This window comes from Scyliorhinus torazame, chromosome 3 (genome assembly GCF_047496885.1).
Source record: "Scyliorhinus torazame isolate Kashiwa2021f chromosome 3, sScyTor2.1, whole genome shotgun sequence".
Lineage (NCBI taxonomy): Eukaryota > Metazoa > Chordata > Chondrichthyes > Carcharhiniformes > Scyliorhinidae > Scyliorhinus > Scyliorhinus torazame.
The window spans coordinates 111,717,643-111,744,551 of NC_092709.1; the positions used below are offsets into that span (position 1 = coordinate 111,717,643).

The window sequence follows — 26,909 nt, forward strand, 5'->3', positions numbered from 1 at the left end:
CTCCAAATAATATTTCACAAGCTTTTTAAAAAAAACAGGGACAAAGTAGACTTGCTGAATGTGGGCCTAGGTGACAACTTGATGCTTCACAGGTTGCAAAAGTGCAAAATAAGTTTATTGTCGCAGTTATTACCATGGAGGAGACGTGTAACTAATTAGATGTGGAAAAGGAACTCTAAGTGAGATAGGCTGCGACACTATTTGCCAAATGTACAAACCCAAGGTGAATGGATCTTGAGCTGGATAAAATTTATCCAATGATTTGTACGGAAAAAAAGGAAGGAAATGTCAGGACCACTGGCACAAATCTTGTAGAAATCACTGCTGCAGATGTGTTTGACTGGAGCAAGGAAAACATTTTTCAACAGGTCACAAAACAATCCAGGAAGCTTCAGAGCAGTGAGTTTGAGATCAATTTTGGGTAAGGTCATGGAAAACATTATGAATAGATAAGTTCATATGGTATCTGGACAGAAATAACATAAAAGGTAACCAATATGTTTTCTAAACGAGGTCTTCCTGAACTAACTTAATGATTTTCTTTGAGGGTCTGACAAATGAGCTTGATAGGTATAAGGCAGTTGGTGTGATTTACTGGGATTTCAGTAAGGTCTTTGAAAATAAGAATAATCTTCATTAGTGTCACAAGTAGGTTTACATTAACATTGCACTGAAGTTACTGTGAAAATTCCCTAATCGCCACATTCCGGCATCTGTTCGGCACACTGAGGAAGAATTCAGAATGTCCAATTCACCTAACAAGCACGTCTTTCGGGACTTGTGGGAGGAAACCGGAGCACCCGGCGGAAATTCACGCAGACACTGGGAGAGCGTGCAGATTCTGCACAGACTGTGACCCAAGGCGGGGATTAAACCCAGGTCCCTGGCGCCGTACCGCAACCATTGTGCTACCGTGCCGCCCAAGGCTAGTACGGAAAATAAAGAAAGTGGAAATATTTTATGATGGGAACATAATGTGTTGAGTGAGGGTACTGAGATTGTCATCAATCTGTGAGACGTTACCACTAGATCTTGGAGTCACAAGCATAGTGATTAATTTTGCAGATTATACAAAACAAATGAAGGTTGTCGACTCCAAAGCTGAACAGGGGAAATTACAGGAAGGTTTGAGTATAATTGGAAATTGGACAGGTAGTTGGCAGACCAAATTCAATGTAGAGAGAAGCAGACCGTTTCACATGGGGACAAAAGTTCAAAGAAAAGACTATTGCTTAAATGGAAAGAGCATAAGTTGCATTAAAATAAAGAAATCTGGGGACCCTGTTTGACAATGAATTGAAGCTGTTTCAACAATTCTCGATGGCAGTCGGTAAAAGCAAACCACATTTTTGGATATATTCATGTACAGAGCCATAATAGTGAGGAAATCCTGCCAGCTTATAAATCTTTAGTACGACTAATCCCATGAACAGTTCTGGTTACCACAATATAAAAAGGTGTTGCAATTATTGAAAGGAGCCAGTAGAGCAGCCAGAGTGATTGCAGGGATGAAAGAATTGGATGATAAAGACCAGTTGTATGAATTGAACATTTTCTTATTGGAAAAGAAAATGTTTATCGAGGATGCTTTTGCAGATTTGAAGATTTTAAAGTTAGTAGATAATGTGGACTATTTTAAGCTCTATCACCATGTCTACAGCAGTATAACTAGAGGATGCAGGCGGTGCTGAAAGAGGGTAAATTCAAAACAAATCCAGAGACAATATTTTGGTGAGAGTGGTCAATCAGTGGAATAGGCTTCCTAGGAAACTTTTAGAGTGGATTCATTAAATTACAAATTAAATAGACTTCTTTCTGAAAGTAACATTTTTGAATACCCATGGTAAGTAAGCCATGCTTGGGAGGAACAGGTGACTTTACCAGTACAGCTGTATTTCAGCTGGTAGCACTTTGGTTTTTCTGCCACAAGGTATGGGGTTCAATTCCCACTCCACAGCTTAAGCACAAAAAGCAAGCTGACACTGGTGTGACACAGAGGGAGCAATGCACTGTCAGGTGTCATCTTATGGTGAGACAATTCGAGGCCCAATCTATCTGCTTGGTTGGATGCAGAAATTCCCAAGTCACTTCCTCGAAAAAGAGCAGTGCAGTCCTGCTCAGTATTTATCCCTCAATCAACATTATAAAACTGATTATCTGGTCACTCTCGCATTGTATTTTGTTGGAGTGTGCTGTGTGTATCTTGGCTGTAGAGTTCCCTACATCACAACAGTGACTACCCTTCAAAAGTACTTCAATGGCTGTAAAAGTGCTTTTGAGACATCTGGTGGTTGTGAGAGAAGTGCTATATAAATGCAAGTTTATCTGTCTGTCTTTCTTTGGACATATGGGGCGTCATTCTCCGACCCCCCAGCGGGTCGGAGAATGGCTGTTGGCCGCCGTGAATCCCGCCCCCGCCGGTTGCCGAAGTCTCCGGTACCGGATATTCGGCGGAGGCGGGAATCGGGCTGCGCCGGTTGGCGGGCCCCCCCGTTGGATTCTCCGGCCCGGATGGGCCGAAGTCCCGCAGATAAATTGCCGGTCCCGCCGGCGTAAATTAGAGTACCTATTTACCGGCGGGACAAGGCGGCGTGGGCGGGCTCCGGGGTCCTGGGGGAGGGGGGGCGCGGGGCGATCTGACCCCAGGGGTTGCCCCCACAGTGGCCTGGCCCGTGATCGAGGCCCACCGATCCGCAGGGGGGCCTGTGCCGTGAGGGCACTCTTTCCCTTCCGCCTCCGCAACGGTCTCCACCATGGCGGAGGCGAAAGAGACTCTCCCCACTGCGCATGCGCGGGAAACTGTCAGCTGACGCTCCCGCGCATGCGCCGCTCCGACATGTCATTTCCGCGCCAGCTGGCGGGGCAACAAAGGCCGTTTCTGCCAGCTGGCGGGGCGGAAATCCCATGGCGCCGGCCTAGCCCCTCAATGTTGGGGCTCGGCCCCCAAAGATGCGGAGCATTCCGCACCTTTGGGGCGGTGCGATGCCCGTCTGATTGGCGCCGTTTTGGGCGCCAGTCGGCGGACATCGTGCCGTTTGGGGAGAATTTCGCCCATGGAGTGGACTCTTACCAGAATTTGGCACAGTGTCAGGCTCTGACAGAAAGCTGACATGTAACTCTCCAGTTCACAGACCAGTTTGCTCACGGAATCTTGAGCCTCTTTGCCAAACATAACTGAGTGGGTGTGGGTTGTACAGTCACTGGCGAGGCATCATGGAGCTGTAAACCGGGTCCAAAGGGATTGGGGCACCATCGCTAAAGGGCAGGGGGCCCTGACCGGTGCTGCAGCTGGACAGCCCCCAGCCCACATCACATTATGCAGGTCTTGGGGACTCCCCCTACCCCCAAATGGGTCTCCAACACGGACCGGCCCCTGGCACAGGTTGGCACTGCTAGTTTGTCACTGACAACCTGGCAGTGCCAACCTGTTTCAGGGAACAATGCTTGTGCAACCCCGCCCCTCCTCCCGGGTCGATGCTTCACACCTGGAGGGATTTCTCGACTACCTTGTGCCTGGCCATATCTGTTATATACCTCGGCGACGTGACATCATGATGGTGAGGTATGAATATTTTGTGAGGGGGGGATCATTTGGCTGGGGTGGGGGTCACTAATATTTAAACTCGTTCAATTGAGATTCATGCCTTTCTGGGCATGAATCTTGTGACGTCCCAGGTGAAGGGCAGGGAAAACCGGGAAACGTGATCTCTCTGGCGAGTATCGTTGGTAGAATTCTCCGACCCCGTGCCGGGTCGGGGGCCGCTCAACGCCCCCCCCCGGCTATTCTCCCCACGATGGGCCAAGTGCCCGACGAGTTAGGCCGAGTCCCGCCGGCGTCATGCTCATGTGGTCCTACCCAGTGGGACCTTGGCCTTCATGCTGCGGGGGGGGGGGGGGGTGCGGTGCGGTCTGGTGGAGGGGGAGGGCCTCCACGGTGGCCTGGCCCACGATCGGGCTTATCCCGGTGGGGGCCTATGTTCCTCCACACCGAGCCCTGTAGCTCTCTGCCATGCTGCATCGGGGCCGGTGCGGAGAAGGCAACATGTGCGAACACGCGCCGGCCGTGGCACGCATGAGCGGACATGCGGCGCCCTTGCTGACCCCCGGATTGGCAGCTGGAGCAGCGTGAGGCTCTCCAGTGCCGTGCAGGATCACTGATCCTAGGGGTCAGGTGACGCCGTCGTAAAATGCTCCGCCGTTTACGACGGCACCAACACTTTGCCCCAGGATCAGAGAATCCCGCCCCATGTTTCCCGATTCTTGCGAGATTTTCCACCCTCACCTCTGATCTCTGCGGGCGGTGATTTCAGGCTCGTACCATAATTCCCAAAGCTCTTTCCACTGGGTTTACCCTGAATCCTGCCTAGGTCTATTGTGAAGTAATTGAGACAGTCAATTGGTCAACAATTCCCAATATAACATGATATTGTTATATCATGTGGCTACCAAGTTGATACCAGTGAGTTAGATGGACTGTAACTTTTATCATCTAGCAATTCTTATGTTTAAATTCACTGACTGCAACTTTCTACTTCTAGGCATAAGGCTAGTTCTGAATCCATTGAAGCAGATTATCACTAATTTCACAAATATCACTAGGGGCTTTTCACGGTAATTTCATTGCAGTGTTAATGTAAGCCTACTTGAGACAAAGATTATTATTATTTCACCACATTCCCTCTTGTAGAGAAACCTCTTGAAGTTTCATTGAAAGCTTTCTGAAAATCCAAGTAGACAATGCTCACTAGGTTTACAGTTCAGTTAATAAAACATCCCTGGATCTAGCTCAGCAGAAAAAAACCACACACTGTTTGACTTCAAAGCTTCTGGAGTCCCATGTTAGATGCACTTGACCTGAGTTCTTTTAAAAAGAGAAGATTCTTGGCTTTGCCCACTTTTATATTTAGACTTTGTGTTTGTCTTGTTCACTTAAAGATTGATGTAGAAACAACAGAAATTATCTTTTCCACAGTCTGCATAATTTAATGTCTCTCACTCTTTCTTTCAGACGAGTACCTGCTCTATGCCTGTTTCATTGTTGTTGTTTAGTTAAAAACATGGCGGAAAGTGAATAAAACAATACATGGTTGATCTAAGACAGGGCTATTAAACATGCTGATGTTATCATTAAGATCCAATGATGCTTTCAATAAATCACTCTTAATTGATAACAAAGCACGCTCGTCTCTTTTTGCATTTTATTGATTACCAAAAGGAATCTAAGGAGATTTCAAAGCTGATTTATAAACAAACCTGCACATATTATTTTTAAAAGTCCCAGACATAGGTAGAGACGATTACTTGCTATTTACAGATCATTCCTTTAGTGTTGGTGTCCTGTAGAGGAAAAATAATTCAACCACATTACTCTCAGAACGGTTACCATAGTGATCATCATTTCAACCTTGTTAACCTGTGAGCTTTAGTTAGAAAAGGCCAGTATCCATGACAGCTAATTAGCAACTATCACCAGCGGATGCTGTTAGTGGGCCAGAACATCCTGACCTATGATGAGTGTTAACTAGGAAGTTAATTAGATTCTTTTAGCTGTATTGGTTACTTGCAAGTTTTAACCCAATTGTTGTTTTGCAATTTAATGTTAATTTCAAAACTAATCTGATTATTTGTCTTGGTGATGGGGGATGTTATTGTACCCAGCGTATTACATTAATTTTCACATTGGGAGACCGTAACCTCACATGGAAAAGTGAACATTTAAGCATTGCGCTAAAATATTTGCTTGGAGGGTTTTATTTCTTTTGAAACTATAAAAGTTCACGTATAAATTATAATATTTCTCAGGTCATTTTGATGAATTTTCTTTGCAATTTTGCTGCTGTCTTACCTCTGCTTTAGTTCCAGTATGACTATACTTTAATATACTTCTGCAATCTTTAACAGGGGCAAAACTGCTAATGAGAGTGACGTGCCTGGATTCAAACTCCAGTCATGTAATAAAGTCCAGAAGGTAATCCTTAAATTATGTAACATTGTAAATTTGATATGTGGTATTAAATGTTAATGCTTTCCTGGTAGCACCTTCATAAATGCAGCACTCCCTCGATATTGTATTGACAGAAATTATGGGCTCAAATCCATGATGATATCTGAATGCATTACCTTCTAACTCAGTGGTGTGAGCGTTATTGCAAAACTGACACTTGAATACACACTAGATAGATATAACCTAAATAGATGCGTTTTTAATAGCACAGATCTATTGCTCATTACTGAGGAAGCACATTCAAATCATATCGCTTAGTAAAGACAATTAAACACCATTATTACAAAATTAGCAACAGTGAAGTTACACTTGTTAAGGTCTTTAATATTTGGAAACGCTGTCTGAAGCAGCAAATAAGATTTGCAATGACTCTTACTGGTTCTACTGTACAGCCAGTTGATAGGAAAATTTTCTCTACAACAGCATTTTTAAAGCTGTAACATTAAGGGAGTTGTTCCTTGGCAAGCCCACAGACCTCAGCTAACCCAGACATAAAGCTCTAATCGTCCTTTGGATCGCTATTGGACAATATAAATTTTCTGACATGAGTATATCATGATTAGCAAAGAATTGTCTTTCGCTTAGATTGTCTATTTATTGTTTGTTTTCTTTTCACCTTTGTGTAAGGCGGATCATAGAACATAGAACATAGAAAATACAGCACAGAACAGTCCCGTCGGCCCACGATGTTGTGCCGAACCTTTGTCCTAGATTAATCATAGATTATCATTGAATTTACAGTGCAGAAGGAGGCCATTCGGCCCTTTGAGTCTGCACCGGCTCTTGGAAAGAGCACCCTACCCAAACTCAACACCTCCACCCAACACCAAGGGCAATTTGTACATTAAGGGCAATTTATCATTGGCCAATTCACCTAACCCGCACATCTTTGGACTGTGGGAGGAAACCAGAGCACCCGGAGGAAACCCACGCAGACACTGGGAGGACGTGCAGACTCCGCACAGACAGTGACCCAAGCCGGAATCGAACCTGGGACCCTGGAGCTGTGAAGCAATTGTGCTATCCACAATGCTACCGTGCTGCCCTTGAGAACAAATAAATCTACACTATATAATTTTACCGTAATCCATGTACCTATCCAATAGCTGCTTGAAGGTCCCTAATGTTTCCGACTCAACTACTTCCACAGGCAGTGCATTCCATGCCCCCACTACTCTCTGGGTAAAGAACCTACCTCTGATATCCCTCCTATATCTTCCACCTTTCACCTTAAATTTATGTCCCCTTGTAATGGTTTGTTCCACCCGGGGAAAAAGTCTCTGACTGTCTACTCTATCTATTCCCCTGATCATCTTATAAACCTCTATCAAGTCGCCCCTCATCCTTCTCCGCTCTAATGAGAAAAGGCCTAGCACCCTCAACCTTTCCTCGTAAGACCTACTCTCCATTCCAGATGCAAGGTATCTGTCCATATCTCTACCATTGTCTTGACTGACTTGGGCAGACTAGGGATCAAGCCCAGGGCCTGTCTCGATTTAAATGTCTGTGACTTACTTATCTTAGTAATAACTTGCTTGTGTTATGAGAAATTTGAGGGTCTGTGATATCGTGTGGCACAGAGTCGTAGGAAATGAGGTTTCCCCAAATGATGGGGTATGTTTTTACCTTCTGCCACAAAGAGACCTGGTAGTGTGCAGGATATCCCAGTATGTAATGGAGATTTAACTTCACAGGCTGTGTCTTTTGTAATTGACAGGTTTCCCCAGGTGTCATCTGACTAAAATCCAGAAGCACTGATTGACACTGGTTTCCTGGCGCTCTTCCTTTTTCGTTAGCCAATTAACTCCTCGTCACCCGACTCACCTACTCACCCATGTTAAAATTGACCCTGATGACGCAGTAAGGTGCTGCAGAGCAGAGGTCAAACCCTCTTGATGAGAAGGAAGAGGGTTGGAAAGCAGTGTGTCATTTTCCTGAGTTTTTCTGCAGCAGGCTGATCTAATACCTTCTATTTTATGCCACAACCTAAGAAACATCTTTACCCTGACTTTTTTATGTTCAGTCAAATCTTCAGAGTACTTCAAACATCTGTGTTTATTATCTCGTATTTTCAGAAACTGCAAATGAAAAGTGAAAGTTCTGCCCACATAACCTTTCCCAGAAAGGTCCTCCGAGCATTCAACCCAAATGTTTACAGAAATATTGAGTATGAGGTTTGGCAGAAATCAGAACAAGGTGAGTATCTTACATTATTTGCAATCTTCTGATTCTGAGTTAGCATTTCACACATTGCTGCTGTTAAATATTTATATTTAAACTGTACTTTGCAGCACAGCAGAAGAGAGATTATTCTATTGCTGCTGGAATGCAATACACTGTTGGGGACAAATGTAAGGTAAGAATTTGTGCATAATGCTTGATTTTTGATGCTTTTAAATTTCAATTAAAATTCTGGTGATGTATTCTTTGTGTGCAAACCTTGCTGTTTGGTCGTGACATTTTTGGAAGAGCCAAGGAAGAGGATTGGGACTGAAAGAGCAGAAGACAAGGGAGGATGATGAGGCATAGGAGCCTAGCCTGAAGTCTGAAACTCAACCCCCAAAATCCCCTGCTTGCAGCAGAAAGGGTTCAAGCTATAGGCCTGAAAAAGTTGTAGGAGGGTGTGGAGATGAGACTGCAGTCCTAAAACATACTTGGAGGAGGATGGGGTTACTTGCAAGATTATGGTCCAGGCCTGAAATATGCCGAACAGAGGTCAAAGATCAGGCAGAAGTCTAGGAATTTGCTCAACAGGGGTAAAGGGAAGGAAATTGTAGGGTTTTCACCATGGCCTAGAAAGGGACGCTAGGCCCTCAGTGCTCACAGCTGGAGGGCGGTAGAATATCCCGGAGTGAGTTTGTAGATATGCATGTTGTAGGAGGGTGGTGGTTGCAGAATTATATTAATTAGTAAGAAGTCTTACAGCACCAGGTTAAAGTCCAACAGGTTTGTTTGGAATCACTAGCTTTCGGAGCGCATCTCCTTCATCAGGTGAAGGAAGGAGCTGCGCTCCGAAAGCTAGTGATTCCAAACAAACATGTTGGACTTTAACCTGGTGTTGTAAGACTTATTACTGTGCCCACCCCAGTCCAATGCTAGCGTCGCCACATCATTACATGAATTAGGGTATCATAATTCAAATTGTTCCTTGTAAGTGGAAATATGGTGGCGTAGTGGTAATGTCACTGGACTAATCATAGAATTCTTACAGTGCCGAAGGAGGCTATTCGGCCCATCGTGTCTGCACTGACCCTCCGAAAGAGCAACCCACCCAAGCCCATTCCCCCACCCTATCCCTGTAACCACACTTAACCGTTGGACACTAAGGGGCACTTTAGCTTGGTCGATCCACCCAACCTGCACATCTTTGGACAGTGGGAGGGAACCGGATCCGGCACCCGGAGGAATACCACACTTACACGGGGAGAATGTGCCAACTCCACACAGACAGTCATCCAAGGTCAGAATTGAAAATGGGTCCCTGGCGCTGTGAGGCAGCAGTGCCAGCCAGACCAATATCCAGATGACATTGGTTCAAAATCCCACATGCCAGGTGAAATTTAAATTCAATTAATAAATTGAAAGTTAGTCTGTTTCATGGCATGATTACCATCATCAAATGTCTTAAAAACCCAGCTGTTTCACTAAGTTCCTCCAGGGAAGGAAATCTGTTTTTATCTCCTCTCTCGGCGACCCCTCGTTTACGTGTATGATTATCCGCTTAGGAAACTCTGTTACTGGTCATGGGTTCTGCATGACTGTTGAGCCCGATCCTAGAACCACATCTTCGACCACACACTTGTCAGGTGTTTCCAGGAGGTAGGATTGGACTCTAGATCGCTTGGATTCCTTACTCGGACTCCTTTTCTGTCCTCCTCTTGTCATCGGGCATTCTCGAAGAATTGTGTCCCTTCAGTCAGCAGGTTTCTCCAAGTAGGTCTCTTCTGAGCAAGGGTCTCCCAGGCGTTGATGTTGATGTTGCAAGTCTTGATGTAAACCTTCAGAGTGTCTTTGAAGCACTTCCTTTCGCCTCCTCTTGTTTGGTAGCCTTCCTTGAGTTGGGCAAAGAAGATTTGTTTTGGCAGTCGGGACTCTGACATCGTAAGCACATGGCCGGCATGTGGAGTTGGTTTTGGATGATAATGGCCTCGATGCTGTTGCTATTGGCTCCTTCAAAGGACACTGATGTTAGTACGCCTATCCTCCCCGCTGATGTGGAGAATGATGGTACCACTCCAGAGCCTTGAGCTGGTGTCTGTTCGTAGTCCAAGGTTGGGAGCAAATACACAACCCTGCTTGGCTCCAGCCTTTGTCTCAAAGGTTTCTGTTTTATTTCCGTCAGTGAGGACTGTTATTGACATCTTGTTATAGAGGAGGCAGAGGATATTGATTAATTTCTCCGGACTGCCGGCTTTTGACGGGATTTTCCATAGCACTTCCCCATTGATGAAGGCAAAACCGAGTGGTTGATGTTGCTCCTGGCCATTCTCCCCGTGTTTGCGTGGGTCTCACCCCCACAACCCAGAAGATGTGTAGGCTAGGTGGATTGGCCACTCTAAATTGCCCCTTAATTGAAAAAATAAAATAATTAGGTATTCTAAATTCACATTTAAAAAAAGATGTTGCTCCTGGCATTTCCCTTAAAGTTGCCGAGCAGTGAAAATTATGTCCGCTGTTCACGGTTTGGTCGGAAGGATTTCTTCAGAGATTGGGAGAAGGCGGGTAGCAAGGATCTTACCGGCAACGGAGAGTAGGGAGATACCTTTGCAGTTCCCACAGTCCACTTTATTTCCTTTCTTGAAGATGGTGATGATGACGCTTCTCTGTCCCATATTTTTAGCAACACCTTATGGAAATCTTCTCATCCAAGTTTGAAAATTTCTGCTGAAAATCCCGTCCACTCCTGCGGATTTTCCATTCTTCATGTGTTTAATGGCGGCTTTGATCCTTATCATTTTTTAATACTGGGGAGATGGAAGCTTGCGACAATGTAGACCAGCTTGACCGGTCCATTCAGTCCCTCACATTCCAAGAGACATGCCTACCCCCCAGACCCAGCCTCGGATGTCCACCATCATCAATCCTTTTCCAACTGCACCACTCCCTTGTCAGCAAACGCCCCCCTCCGCGGTGCCTCCTGGCAACCCCCTACTTCACTCCTGTTAACTAGCCCATCCAACTAGCATGGTGGCCCCCGCCCAAGGCCTCCAACCACCTTATCTGCCCCAGCTCCCCCCTTCCTAACCGTACACCCCTAAAGAATAACAAAATGTGCACTCACCCTTGATGTTCCCCCATGAAAATCCTGCTCTCCAAAAAACCCCAGCATCAAAAAACTTTAAAAACAAAAGCACACAAACAAAAGCACTCCAAGGTTCAATGTCCTCTCCCTCCACCCAGTCCATTGTCCCTCATAAACTCCATCGCCTCCTATGGTATGCCAAAATAGTACTCGTTTCTGAAAAGTCACCCATAGGCGGGCTGGGTACAATACTCTGAATTTCACTCCTTTTTCAAGAGGGCAGCCTTGACCCGGTTAAACTCGGCCCTCCTCTTCACCAGTTCTGCTCCGAGATCGGTACACTTGCAGTTTGCTCCCTTCCCAGGTGCATTTCCTGGTTCACCTCGCCCATCAGAGAATCGTCTCCTGGTCCAGAAAGCGGTGCAACCTCACCACCATCGCCCTCGGCAACTCGCCCGCCTGCAGCCTCCTCATCAGTGCCCTGTGCGCTCAGTCGACCTCCAGGGGCCGGTCAAAGACCCCCCTCCCCCATCAGCTTCTCCAGCATCTTCGCCACGTACCTGCTGGCCTCCGCACCTTCAATGCCTTTCGGCATCCACGATCCTAAGATTTTGTCTTCTGGAGTGATTCTCCAGACCCTCCATCTTCTCCTTCAGCCGCTTTTGAGTCTCCTGCATCACCTCCATCTAAGCCACCAATGAGGTGAGATGTTTCTCTGCTCCCCATAGTCTCATCCACTTTCTGGATCGCCTGGCCCTGGGACTCCAACCTCTGCTCCATTCTCTCGATTCCTGACTTAATCGGCTCCACCACCGTGGCCAGGCCTTCCAGGGCTTCTTTCCTCTGCTGGAAAAAACTTTCCACTGAGGAATGCTATTAACTGCTCTGTTGACCACTGGGCAGGCAGAGCAGCCACCTTGCCCTCTGCCATCTTATCCTGTGACGCACCACAAAGACTGTCCTGCACCAGCAGCTCTTTCGTTCTTGCCCTACTCCGAATCGTGGATCCATCTACCAGCCACACCAGAGGGGTAAAACCTTCCCAAGCACTCCTGCACCTCTTGCATTTAAATCTTCGCCCTTCGGGTGGAGAAAGGACGAAAAAATCCGCCTTGAGCGAGAGCCACCTAATGTGCGACCGCTCATTTCATGCCCGCCACCGGAAGTCCAGTTGGTTTTGTTTAAAAGCTGATAATCTTGAAATGCCCAATTACAGTACTATGTGTCAGTGTAAAAGGTACAGGGTGGGATGTTTCAATCTATATTTCATTTTTACCTTCAAACTATTCATTTTCTTGTGGCTTTGTGCCAGACAAAGCAGAAAATATGTTCATTTTCTAGTAGTTATGGGTCTGAGCCATGCCCGTCTTTTTGTAGGATACATGGAACATTGTTTTTCCAATCCTATTCGGAACCCTGTCCTCGCCTTTTTTTCTGATACATTGATGACTACGTTGGTGCCATTTCCTGCTCTTGACTTGAACTGGAAAATTTCAGCGACTTTGCTTCCAATTTCAACCCTTCTCTTGCCTTCCCACAATTTATCTCTGACTCTTCCTTCCCTTGATTTCTTTGTCTCTGATTCTGGATAGGCTATCAACCAATATTCACTGTAAGACACCTGCAGCTACCTCTACTACACTTCCTCCCTATAAGGATTTCATCCAATTCTCTGGGTTTTCCTGTCTCCATCTCATCTATTCTGATGCAATCTAATCTGGTGTTTCCAATATGTCTTCCTCTTTAACTGAAGATTTCTTCCCCTTCCTGATTCCCCTCATGGCTGTTGACACGGCCCTCGAATGTGGCTGTTCTACCCTCTCTCCTTCCCCTCCTTCCTAGGACCACGAAAGGTTTTGTAGAATCATAGGATTTGCAATGCAGAAGGAGGCCATTCAGCCCATCGAGTCTGCACCAGCCCTTGGAAAGAACACCGACTTAAACCTATGCCTCCACCTGATCCCTGTAATCCAGTAACCCTAACCTTTTGGACACTAAGGGGCAATTTTATTATGGCCAATCCACTAAACCTGCACTTCTTTGGACTATGGGAGGAAACCGGAACATCTGGAGGAAATCCGGAGAAAATGCAACCTCTACACAGTCGCCCAAGGCTGGAATTGAACCTGGGTTTCTGGAGCTGTGAGGCAGCAGTGCTAACCACTATGTCACCCTGCCACCCTTGGTATGATTTGGTGATGGGGAAGGAGTTACCAATAACTGCAGGCTACATTTGGTGGAGGAGTTGTGCGGAAAATGCAACACTTTATGACCTGATCTATACCTTTTCCCCCAATTACTCATGCTTTTCCCAACCACCTCATTACTGTCCCATCCCCTACCCCTTCATTCTTCCTGTTACTTGCCGCTCTTCATATCACCCTCAAGGATCTATCAGTACTACTGTCTTGTTGACTTTGAACTATTCACTAGACTGATGTGCCCAGCCTTCCCCCTTGTTCTGCTGTGAACAATTACCTCACCCATAATCCTCTGTCCTGTCTTCCATAGTCCCACTCATTGAGCCTGGGTAAGTCCTAGGAAGCCAGAGTTCTTTTCAGTTTTATCCTGTTTTCCTCCTACACTACCTTGTTGCATTCTACCTTGTTGCATTTCCCCTAAAGAGGGCTTTGTTTTAACTCAGTGGGCTAGACAGCTGGTTTGTAATGCAGAACAAGGCCAGCAGCGCGGGTTCAATTCCCGTACCGGCTCATTACCCGAACAGGCGCTGGATTGTGGCGACATTTCACAGTAACTTCATTGCAGTGTTAATGCAAGACTACTTGCGACAATAAAAGATTGTTATTATTATTTGCTTTCTGATTCAACTATTTTTTTTTTAAAAATCAAATGCAAAATAAAACTGCCTGTCCACTTATTTCTTGGTTGGAAATTGTAATTTATTTCACAGCTTTGACCTTTCTCTGTTAGCAAAACTCAGGCGAGGATAACCAAGTGGCTTCAAACTTGAATTTGTGTTCTTTGAAAATTGAAGTAACGTTAAATAACAAAATCTCTCTCTCTCCTTGCCCGCTCTCTCCCTTTGCCCGCCCTCTCCCTTTGCCCACCCTCTCTCAAGTACTGTTAACTGAACAATACTAATGAATCCTATGAAGTGAGGTACATCGTTAATGCTCAAACTGCACAATCCAAATTCAGATCACAGGCCAGCCTTGTTTCAGCCAAGGCTGAGGGCCAACATCTAGCTGTTTGTTGCCATTTGTGGTGAACATGACTGTGTAGGCGAGTTCTGAATTGACATTGAAATTGTAAGGTTGTATTTTCCATGCTTTATTCCTTGTTATTATCCTCCTCCCCCCACCCCCTCCAACTTCCTGCGACTGTGCTTCTACTGTTGGGTTTGCAACTTTCAGTGACTAAAATGTAACTTCCACACATTTAAAGAGCCTCTAGTTTTTTTTACATTTTTAAACAGAAATTTTCCAAAGGTATTTATTTACGTCTTATTGCTGCCACGGAAGATTTATAATGTGATTGTTTTATCCTGATTTACATAACTTAGCTTGTGCACAGTTTCAGCACAAAATAAACTAAAATATGGGAATGAATTGATCACAATAATTCATTTGAATACTAGGAAGTTCGGTATCATATTATTTTTTAAAATAAAACTATTACGAATGGGTAGATACTACGGGCGCGATTCTCCCAGCCCTGTGCCGGTCTGGAGAATCACCGCAACTGCGCCATGTCGCCCCGACGCCGGAGCGTGATTCTCCGAGGTGTGGAGATTCAGCGGCATTTGCGCCGGCGTGTTTGACGCGGCGCCGGCCGCGGGCCGCTGTACGAGGCCGGGCCACCGATTCTCCGGCCCGTATGGGCCGAGCAGCCGCGCGGAAAAAGCAGAGTCCCACCGGCGCCGTCCACACCTGGTCGCTGCTGGCGGGAACTCTGCGCGAAGGGTTGGGGGCGGCCTGTGGGCGGGGGGGGGGGGGGGGGGGGGGGGGGGAGTGGGGCTCCGTCCCTGGCGGGGGCCTCCAATCGGGTCTGGCCCGCGATTGGGGCCCACCGAACGGCGGGTCGCCCCCCTCCCCCCTGGCCTGCTTTGTTGCGCGTCCGGTCCCAGAACCCCCGCGCCATGTTGCGTCGGGGCCGGTGCGTTCCGTAAAGCCACCACGTATGCGTGGGTTGGCGCACCGCCACTGCGCATGCGTGGATTGGCGCAGCCCCCAGTGTGCGGCAGGAAGTGAGGCTGGAGCGGCGTGAACCGCTCCCGCGCCATGCTGGCCCCCTGTGGGGGCCAGAATCGCTAGTGCCCGTGCCTGTTTCACGCTGTCTTGAAACGCAACGGCGTTCATGACAGCGCGGACACTCTGTCCCGCGATCGGAGAATCACGCCCTACTTTGTGAATTGAAAATCTTGGAAAACCATGTTGGTGTCAAATTAGAGGCATTTTTTTCAAACATTGGAAAATATAACTCAGTGTGGGGTTGGAATGTTCGGTATTGGTGTTTCAAAGCTCATCAGTCAGGACATTAATAATGCTCAAAAGTGTAAAGGCAGCAGGCAAGAACAAAGAAACCAAAAAGTTGGCTGTACAATGATAACAGGAACTCCATATTGGATCACTGCAAATTAGTAGAATGATCAGTTAATTATTGGGAAATTAATGAAATAGTAGTTTATCATTTTTTCTTCTACTGTGATTTCCATCTTTCTAGTCCTTCCTCTCCTGAAGGCGATGATTCATCAGAGCAAAAAGTCTGGAATAAGTAAAGGCCCATCACACCTCCCCACGCAACTACTTCTACAAACAGTGTGTACCGAGCTGCTCTATTTTGGACTGTTTAACCCATTTGGACTCTTTCACCCATTCATTCAATCTACTGAAGAAATGCTCTGTATGTATAGATCCTCCCAAAATCAAACCACTCCAGAATAGGCATCTGTTCTTGTATCTTCATTAGGGCCAACTGCCCTCTACAGATAATATTGTTCTCAGGTCACTCAACATGTCATGTGAAGTATTTAATCTTCTCAGTCCATGAGTTCCCCAAATGTTTTCATCCCATTCCCGTGGTTTATATTACTGAAGGCCCTGGTTGAAGCACATTCTGATTTGCCAGTTCTTGTGAATGCATGCATTATATAATTAATAAAAACAATGAAAAGGTTTATATACATTTTTTAAAAATCCTTTCATAACCCCTTAGGTATGCCTGGATAATGGTAAATGCTACAATGCCCACATTCAGGCAGTCAATCCTGATAATGGACCGGTAGTTGTCTACATCGAGCAACTAGGAGAAAAGTAAGTTTGATTACTTTAGTTTTAACTATTCTTACATTGTGCCCTACGCTTTCAATGTCTATTTAATAAAATTAACAACTGCTTTACATTTTGGTCCAGATTCAGCATTTCAGCAAAAGCAAAATACTGTGGGTGCTGGAAATTGGAAATAAAGATAGAAAATGCTATCAGTACTCCAGCTTGGTGCCATGTGTTCAGAGAGAAACAGAGTTAATATTTCAAGTTGACGACTGTCTTGAATGTACTGAGCAACAAATGTTGCTGTGCCAGTGTAATTGGTTTGTGCACGGGTATGGACAACAGATTTCTGGTTTCTCAACTGATCTACATGAGAGAATAGTGGCTATGAGCCCCCCTCAAAACCAGATTCAGATTTTTTTTCCCTTAAATAACGGACCACAAAACCATCTTGGGAGAAGGAGGATGAAAACTTTACAAAGAGATAAATACTTTTGAATGGAAAGTTTTTATCTAATTTCCCTCATGACTCAGTTGGTTAGTGCGCTTCCCAACAAGAATCTGATTAGGTAGTTCCAAGTTAATATTCCATATGTATTGAATTTGCTAATTTCATCCAGACTGGCGATAAGAGTCATCATAGGTCAAGTAAATGGTGGTGGGGTTGGGAGAAAATCAAGTAGGCTTCCTACTATTGATTTCTCTCCAGTGAATTGAAAGGTGTATACATGTTGGTGTTGGTTGAGAATAGGATCGGGCAGTGCTGTAATGCCGCTATGATTGAATAGTCTTCTGATGTTTACGAACGTGTCTCATGCATGAAGGTTTGTCCCTACTGGAGGGAAGGAAATACTTTTCCACTTACCTTCTCCTGTGAATGCAGTTCTTAATTAAATGATTTTGTGCAGATTTTGCTGGAGCAGGGCATCTAATGGCACGCCCTTTTACTTGTCTGTGCATGTTTAGATTTTAAAAATCTTTGCCTAAACAGTTGTTGGAAGTGCAAGCTGATATAGGGGAAAGTAACAGGGCATTTGGGATCTTGATGAAAGGTGGGATGGTTAAGGATGTGCACACCAATGAGATGTACGGATTGAAATAAACCGTGAAGGAAGGTGAACTCCAGTGTGATCTCACTGTCAAATCGGCACGGAAAAAGAAATGAGATCAAATGATGCGATTAAGGGAGAGAAAAGATAGAACGGAAACGTTTTTAAAAAAAATAGACATTTAAAAAAATCTCCCAAAATTCATTACCAAAAAATAAGGACTCCTGAGGTTTAAGGTATAGAGGATTGGTTAATGGACAGAAAAAAATAGGGCTGTTTGGGGCATTTTCAAATTAGCAGACTTTAACTGGTGGGGTGGCACAAGGATCAGTGCTGGGGCCTCAACTATTTACATTTTATATTAATGATTTAGATTATTATCATCCAATAGGATTTTGATGCTTGCCAAATGTGAGGTGATCAGATAACCACATTTGCCAATGATACACAATCTATGCAATATTAATAAAACAAGCGCAAGCTAGGTTTAAAGTTTTAAACCACTAGGAGCTAGGAGAACAGCTTCGTAAAGGTTTTGCAATTCCAGTTGTTCAGCAAAGCAAGCCTACTGTACACACACTCAAAGGGTAGTGACAAATCTGTTACCTGACGTATTATTTTTCTCAAGGTATTTAAAAAAATAAACATTTCTTGAAAAGCAAACGTTGCCTCAGAGCCAACCTTCTGTAATCTTCCTTTGTTGCCAATAGGACCATATTCCATTCAACCACTCTTTCGATAGATCTATTAAGATGAAAGTTGAACATATTTTAATGTTGCTGCACCACCCTAGCATGCCAAAGTGGCACATTTCAACCTTTATGGTACATTTCAACCTTCATTAGCAGCTATGCAGTGCTGTCTGACACTTGTGCAACTCCACTGTTTTGTGAAACCTATCAACTAAACAAAACCAAGTTCTTTAGGGACATAGGGGGACTGCATTCCCCAATAAAATCTTGGGGACAGTTGGATCACTTCTTCCTGAATGTTGGCCCTGCTTTCACAGTACCTCATCTAGCGGTCTTACATAAGGGAGCAGGAGTAGGCCATCTGGCCCCTCGAGCCTGCTCCGCCATTCAATGAGATCATGGCTGATCTTTTGTGGACTCAGCTCCACTTTCCAACCCGAACACCATAACCCTTAATCCCTTTATTCTTCAAAAAACTATCTATCTTTATCTTAAAAACATTTAATGAAGGAGCCTCTACTGCTTCACTGGGCAGGGAATTCCATAGATTCACAACCCTTTGGGTGAAGAAGTTCCTCCTAAACTCAGTCCTAAATCTACTTCCCCTTATTTTGAGGCTATGCCCCAATCTAAGCGCGATCTAAGCGTGCCATCATTTCGAGACACCCAGAAAGAATAGGAACAGAGTAGGTAACAAATCATTTAAATAAAATTCTTATTTTCTATCAAAGTGAATAATTTCTCATTTCTCCATATTATGGGCTTTTTATTTGTTTGTTTGTTTCATTGAGAAAGTGGCCTCTCAGCATCCAGGACTCTAGAAACCCTACAGTTGAACTGTATTCTAATAGTTCTGCTCTGACCCATATATGACTTCTGCTTAACAGCAGTGTGGTGTATTGTTTCTTGCTCTTTTAGGGTGGACAGCAAATGCCTGCCCAGTATGTGACACCCATGCTCATACCTACCACTGCAACTTTAACACAACTCTGTGTTATGTGGCTCCAAAAATAAACACCATTCGTTTGAAACATGTCGCTGACTGATTTGCCATATCTACTGAGCATATTGGATAACACCGACTTAGTTGAAGGCACCAAGAGTAACTTGTTCATATTTACTGACAATACAAAGTTAGGTGGGACAGTAAACTTTGAGAAAGACAAAATGGTTGTAAGGGGAGTATAAACAAGTTAATTAAGTTGGCGATAAACAGAATGCAGTTGGAGTGTAATATGGAGAAATGTGAGATTATTCATTTTGATAGAAAATAAGAATTTTATTTAAATGGTGAGAAAGGGCGGCATAGTGGTTAGCACTGATGCCTCACAGCGCCAGGGACCCAGGTTAAATTCTGGCCTCGGGTCACTGTGGGGAGTTTGCACATTCTCCCCGTGTCTGCGTGGACAAAGATGTGAAGGTTAGGTAGATTGGCCATGTTAAATTGACCCTTGGTGTCCAGGTTAGGTTATGCGGTTACAGGGGTAGGGCGGGGTGGATGGGGGAGTGAAAATGGGTCGCTCCTTCGAAGGGTAGGTGCAGACTCGAAGTGCCGAATGGCCTCCTTCGGCGCTCTAGGGATTCTATGATTCTATGAAATTCATAGATGTTGATGTTTAGAAGGATTTGGGTGTCCTCTCACAAGAAACACAAAGTTAGCATGAAGTATAACGTAGATAGACTGGGACTTTCCCCCCTGGAGCGTAGGAGGCTTAGGGGTGATCTTACAGAGGTCTACAAATAATGAGGGGCATGAAAAAGGTAGACAGTCAACATCTTTTCCCAAAGGTAGGGGGAGTCTAAAACTAGAGGGCACAGGTTTAAGGTGAGAGGGGAAAGATACAAAGGGATCCAGAGGGGCAATTTTTCACAAAGAGGGTGGCGAGTGTCTGGAACGAGCTGCTAGAGGTAGTAGTAGAAGCGGGTACAATTTTGTCTTAAAACATTTAGACAGTTATATGGGTAAGATGGGTATAGAGGGATATGGGCCAAATGTGAGCAATTGGGTCTAGCTTAGTGGTAGAAACTGGGCTGCATGGACAAGTTGGGCCGCAGGACCTGTTTCCATGCTGTCAACCCTATGGCCCTCTACAGCAAGCAATTAAGGCAAATAGCATGTTGGCCGTTACTTTATGGGGCTTTGAATAGGAGTAAGAAAGATTTTCTACTAGTATGTAGGGTTTTGGTGAGACCACATTAGGGGTACTTTGCGTAGTTTTGGTCTCCTTATCTCAGGAAGGGTATGTATTCGTTGAAGGCAATGTAGTGACCATTCTCTAGACTATTTCTTTTGATGAGAGGTTGTTCTATGAAGAGTGGTGGAGTGAAATCGCCCTGAAGTCTGTGGATTGGAGAAGAATGAGAAGTGATCGCATTGAAACACAGAAGATACTGAGGGAGCTTGAGAGACCAGATGCTGAGAGATTGTTTCCCCTGGCAGGAAAATCTAGAACTGGAGGCCATAGTTTAATTATAAGAGGCCGAACATTCAGTAGTGAGATGAGAGAAATATCTTCACTGATTGGGTTTTGAATCTTTGGATTTATCAATCCCAGGGGGTTGTGGAGGCCTTTTGAGTCTATTCAAGGCTGAACTCATTAGATTTCAGGTTCTTTTTAAAAAAAAAAAAAAATATTCTTTTATTGAAGTTTTGCAAAGTTTTTCATAATAAATAGTAATAATCCTAACACAGCAAAATAGAATGAACATTAACATTGTGCAAAAAGAGAATATACAACAGCAATTGAGTAGACGTGACCCCACGCACCTCAGTCTTCCTACACACTCCCAATGGAGCACTCACCCCCACTCCCCTATGGGTGGCTGCTGCTGCTGACGTTTTAATTTTCCCTGAGAAGCCATCGGACGGTATTATGCCCCCGCTCAACAGCAGCAGCTCTGTATACTTGGCAAATTATTTACACACATAAGTAGGCATCTGTTTGTGGTGTTGTTGTCCCTTACTTCTCCCAGATGGAGTTCGCTGCCGTTGTCGTCTCGTTCCGCTTCTGCGCACTTCCGCTTCTGCAGCCCTCCCGTCTTCCTCGTTTTCTCTGTTCCTGTGGACGTTAAGTTTGTTAACGTTTCCCTACCTCCTCCCTCCCCCTCCCTGGCTCTCCTCTATTGTTCCCTGTCTCTTCCCTCTACCCCCTGTGGTTCGCCTTTCCTTCCTCTTAGATTTAGCTGTTTCCCCCCCCCCCCCCCCGCCCCCTCCCGGTCTATCTCTCCCTCTCATGCTTTGGCTACTTTCCCCTATTTCTTGGCTACCTGGCTATTCTTCTGCTTGTTTGTTGGCCACAAATAGGTCTCGGAACAATTGGGTGAATGGCTCCCACGTTCTGTGGAAGCCGTCACCTGACCCTCGGATGGCGAATTTGATTTTCTCCATTTGGAGAGATTCCGAAAGGTCGGACAGCCAGTCTGCAGCTTTGGGTGGTGCTGCTGACCGCCAGCCGAACAGGATTCTACGGCGGGCGATCAGGGAGGTAAAGGCAAGGGGGTCCACCCTCCTCCCCAGGAATAGATCTGGCTGGTCTGAAACCCCGAAGACCGCCACTTTCGGGCATGGCTCCACCCTCACCCCCACCACCTTGGACATTGCCTCGAAGAAGGCTGTCCAGTACTCCACAAGTCTGGGGCAGGACCAGAATATGTGGGCGTGGTTGGCTGGGCCGCCTTGGCACCGCTCACATCTGTCCTCCACCTTCGGGAAGAACATACTCATATGGGTTCTTGTTAAGTGGGCTCTATGTACCACTTTTAGTTGCGCCAGGCTGAGCCTTGCGCACGTGGAGGTGGAATTGACCCTATGCAATGCTTTGCTCCAGAGTCCCCACCACTTCATTCTTGTTGCGCCCAGTACGGTGCCGGCACCTTCTGCCAGTCGGTCATACATGCCACTACAGTATCCTTTATCTAGTATGCTTGCGTCCAGTAATTCTTCCAGTAATGTCTGTCGTGGTGCTTGTGGGTATGTCCCTGTCTCCTTTCGTAGGAAGTTTTTTAGTTGCAGGTACCTTAGCTCGTTCCCCCTGGCTAGCTGGAATTTCTCTGTCAGTTTGTCCAGTGTTGCGATCCTGCCGTCCGTGTATAGGTCCCTGACTGTCAGTGTCCCTCTGTCCTGCCCCCACCTTTTGAAGATGGCGTCAATCAGCGCTGGCGTGAACCTATGGTTGTTGCTGATGGGACCTTTACCCGATATTCTGGTCAGGCCAAATTGTTGTCGTAGTTGGTTCCAGGACTGGAGGGTGGCTATTACCACCAGGCTGCTGGAGTGTTTTTTGGGTGGGGATGGGAGCGGCACTGTGGCGAGGGCCCGAAGGGAGGTCCCCATGCAGGAGGCCTCTTCCGCGCGCACCCATTTGGCTTCTGGCTCCTTGATCCATCCCCTTATTCGCTCGGCCGTCGTAAGCGGCAGTCCTGTTCGGGCTGCCCCACCTACTTGTGGGTTCACCGGGAAGATCTCGCTTTTGCTCATGTTGAGTTTGTAGCCCGAGAAGGGCCAAACTATTTCAGGTGCGCAATGATTCCGTCCATGCTGCTCTGTGGATCCGAAATGTAGAGGAGCAGGTCATCTGCATAGAGTGAGACTCTGTGCTCTGCCTCCACTTCGGATCCCCCTCCAGCTTTTTGCTGCTCTGAGTGCGATTGCTAGTGGTTCGATCGCTAGAGCGAACAGATGCGGGGACAGTGGGCATCCTTGTCTGGTGCCCCTGTGCAGCTGGAAGTATCGGGAGTTGGTATTGTTGGTCTGTACGCTCGCCATGGAGCGTTGTATAGGAGCTTTACTCAGGAGGTGAACCCTGTTCCAAGCCCGAACCGCTCCAATACCTCTATGAGGTATTTCCATTCGACTCTGTCAAAGGCCTTTTCTGCATCTAGGGAGACCATCACTTCTGGTGTTCTCTCCCTGGAGGGGGTCATTATCACGTTCAGCAGGCGCCTGATGTTCGAGGTAAGCTGTCTACCTTTGACAAAGCCCATCTGGTCCTCTGCGACCACCTCAGGTACACAGTCTTCTAGCCTTTTGGCTAGGATTTTGGCCAGTATTTTGGCGTCTGCATTCAGCAGTGAGATGGGTCTGTATGACCCACATTCCGTTGGGTCTTTGTCTTTCTTAGGTATCAGCAAGATTGAGGCCTGTGCTAGCGTGGGCGGCAGTGTGCCCCTCGCTAGCGAGTCTGTCAACATCTCCCGCAGGTGCTGTCGCAAATTTTTTGTAGAAGTCTGCCGGGAATCCGTCTGGTCCCGGCTCCTTCCCCGCCTGCATGAAGCTAATGCTGTCCATGATCTCTCCCAGTACTAGTGGTGCTTCCAAACCCCGTTTTTTGCCCTCCCCCACGACTGGAATGTCCAGTCCACCAAGGAACCGTTTCATCCCAGACTCCCCCATTGGGGGCTCTTGAGGTGTACAGCCCTTGGTAGAAGGCCTTGAAGGTTTTGTTGATCTTTTCTGGTTCTGTTTCTAGTGTGCCTCTGGTATTCCTGATTTGTGCAATTTCTCTGGTGGCTGCCTGCTTTCTCAGCTGGTGAGCCAACAGGCAGCTGGCTTTGTCTCCGTGTTTGTATAGGGTCCCATGTGCCTGGCGGAGTTGGTGCACTGCTTTCCTGGTGGAGAGCAGGTCAAAGTTCCCTTGTAGCTCTTTCCTCTCCGCCAGGAGCTCTATGGTCAGGGCCTCGGAGTATTTACGGTCTACCTCCAGTATGGAGTCGACCAGCTGCTGCCTCGCCACCCTTTCCTCCCTATCTCTTCGCGCTTTGAAAGCGATGATTTCCTCTCTTAGTACGGCCTTTAGTGCTTCCCAGAACGTGGAGGGTGAGACCACCCCATTCTGATTGTTCTCTGTGTACTCTGCAATGGCCCGTGATAACCTTTCGTTGAAGGCCTTGTCCGCTAGTATGGCGACGTCCAACCTCCATGTGGGGCGTTGGGCCCTGCCCATCTCCAGCCTCGCGTCCATGTAGTGTGGAGCGTGGTCTGATATCACAATTGCTGAGTATTCCACCTTGTCTATCCCCGGAAGCACCGTTTTCCCTACCACACAGAAGTCAATTCTGGTGTATACGTTGTGTACTGGGACGAAGAAGGAGAATTCCTTCTCCCCGGGTGGGCGAACCTCCAGGGGTCCACCGCTCCCATCTGTTCCATGAAGTGACTGAGTTCCCTTGCCATGCTTGAGGTTTCCTCCGCTTTGGGGTTTGATCTGTCTGCCTTTGGGTCCTGTACACAGTTTATTAAAAAAATGTTTATTCAAATTTTTCCAACAATTTTTTAACAAACAAACCCACCCCCCATAACAAAAAGAAGAAAGAACACAAACACCACAATCAAAAATAATAAACTACTTATACATTGGGTTTCTCCCGCATATATTAACCCCCCCATATGACATTCAAAAGTACCCTTGGGGAACCTCCCCCCACCCGCCCAAATACCCCCCTGACAGAGACCCCCTCCCCAGGTTGCTGCTGCTGCTGACCTCCTAGCGCTCCGCGAGATGGTCTAGGAACGGTTGCCACCGCCTGAAGAACCCTTGCACAGACCCTCTCAAGGCAAACTTTATCCTCTCCAGCTTAATGAACCCTGCCATGTCATTTATCCAGGCTTCCACAATGGGGGGCTTCGCGTCTTTCCATAATAGCAAGATCCTCCGCCGGGCTACCAGGGACGCAAAGGCCAGAATACCGGCCTCTTTCGCCTCCTGCACTCCCGGTTCGTCCGTTACCCCAAATAATGCCAACCCCCAACTTGGCTTGACCTGGACTTTCACCACCTTGGACATAGTCCTCGTGAAACCCCTCCAGACCCATCCAGTGCCGGGCACGACCAGAACATGTGGACGTGATTCGCCGGGCTTCCCGAGCACCTCCCGCACCTGTCCTCCATCCCAAAGAACCTACTCAACCTCGCCCCTGTCATATGCGCTCTGTGAGTAACCTTAAATTGTATTAAGCTGAGCCTGGCGCAAGAGGAAGAGGAGTTAACCCTACTCAGGGCATCAGCCCACAGACCCTCATCAATCTCTTCCCCAAGTTCCTCCTCCCACTTGCCCTTTAGCTCCTCTACCGAAACCACCTCCTCTTCTTTCATCTCTTGCTAGATCGCCGAAACCTTGCCTTCTCCGACCCATACACCCGAAATCACCCTGTCCTGAATCCTCTGTGCCGGAAGCAACGGGAATTCCCTCACCTGCCGCCTCACAAATGCCCTCACTTGCATATACCTGAACGCATTTCCCGGGGGTAACCCAAACTTCTCCTCCAGCGCCCCAAGGCTCGCAAACGTCCCATCTATAAACAGGTCCCCCATTCTTCTGATCCCTGCCCGATGCCAGCTGCGAAACCCCCCATCCATCCTTCCCGGGATGAACCGATGGTTCTCCCGAATCGGGGACCACACCGAGGTTCCCACCTCGCCCCTGTGCCGTCTCCACTGTCCCCAGATCTTCACCGTTGCCGCCATCACCGGACTCGTGGTGTACCTTGTCGGCGAGAGCAGCAGCGGTGAGTCACCAGCGCCCTCAGGCTCGTGCCTCTGCAGGACGCCATCTCCAACCTCTTCCACGCCGCCCCCTCTCCCTCTATCACCCACTTACGGATCATTGCCACGTTGGCTGCCCAATAGTAGGGTTAGGGTTAGGTCTTCACAGATTCGGCAGCGCCAGCCCTCCCTGTCCCTGCTACGCTCCAGAAACACCCTCTTTACCCTCGGGGTCTTATTTGCCCACACTAAACCCATGATACTCCTACATACCCGTTTGAAAAAGGCCTTGGGAATCATAAGGGGAAGGCAATGTCCTGTGCACAGTTGAAGCCCCCCCCCCCCCCCTCCCCCCCCCCTCCATGATTAGTCGGTGCGTCGCTATGTCAAGGATTTATGCCATGGTCTTCTTGATGAAGCTCGTGTCGTCCCAGTTGGGTGCGGTACACGTTAACTAGTACTATCAGTGCCCCATCCAGGGCCCTGCTGACCATGACATACCGCCCCCCTGGGTCCGTAACTGTCTTTGTCGCCCCAAACATCGAACTCTTGCCGATCAATATCGCCACCCCCCTGGCCCTTGTTCCATAGCAGGAATGGGAGGTTTGTCCCACCCAGCCCTTTCTTACCCGCAGTCGGTCCTGCTCTCTCAGTCTTCCTCCAAGAGACACACCTATGTCGGCCCTGATATTTCTGGATTTCTTCACTGGGCCGTTGAGTCCCCTTACGTTCCAGGTGACTATCCTGGTGGGGAGCTTCTGCCCCCTCGTTCCTGTGGGATTAACCATACTTGCCTGGTGGACGCGCCTCTGCCCTCCGTGGTTTCCCTTTGTTAGGGGGCCGTCCAGGATGGCCGCTGTCACTGCTCTCTCCATGCGGTCGGGTCCCTGCACTCCAGGGTTACCCATTGTCCCGGGGGCACCCGACATGGCCGCCCACTGTGCGTCCGCCATGCGGGTAGTCCCCTGCACTCTGGGGTCTCCCTTCGCCCAGAGACCGTACTGGGTGGGTGCTTGCAGCGATTCCTTGTTTCAAGCCCTTGGTTGTGGCTCTCCCCTTTCCCCCCTCTCCCTTGTTACCTCTCCTTTGTCCCTCTTTCCCCTGTTCCTATCCCAGTTTGCTCTTTCGTCTCTATTGAGTGGTCTACCCCACCTCCAGCCTGGCGCCTTCCCCCCTGTTGAGGGTGCGCTGCGGCCCTGCTTTGTTGCATG

General features: G+C 47.1%; 1 protein-coding gene across 2 annotated transcripts in view; it reads left to right on the top strand.

Moving 5' to 3' along the window:
• otud4 (OTU deubiquitinase 4) overlaps positions 1-26,909 on the top strand; it is a 189,761-nt gene that overhangs the window by 95,963 nt on the left and 66,889 nt on the right. For both annotated transcript variants that reach the window (XM_072496128.1, XM_072496129.1), the window contains 4 exons: positions 5,902-5,968; positions 8,080-8,200; positions 8,296-8,360; positions 16,422-16,519. In XM_072496128.1, coding sequence (XP_072352229.1) covers positions 5,902-5,968; positions 8,080-8,200; positions 8,296-8,360; positions 16,422-16,519 — 351 coding nt within the window. The remainder of the gene's footprint in view (positions 1-5,901; positions 5,969-8,079; positions 8,201-8,295; positions 8,361-16,421; positions 16,520-26,909) is intronic.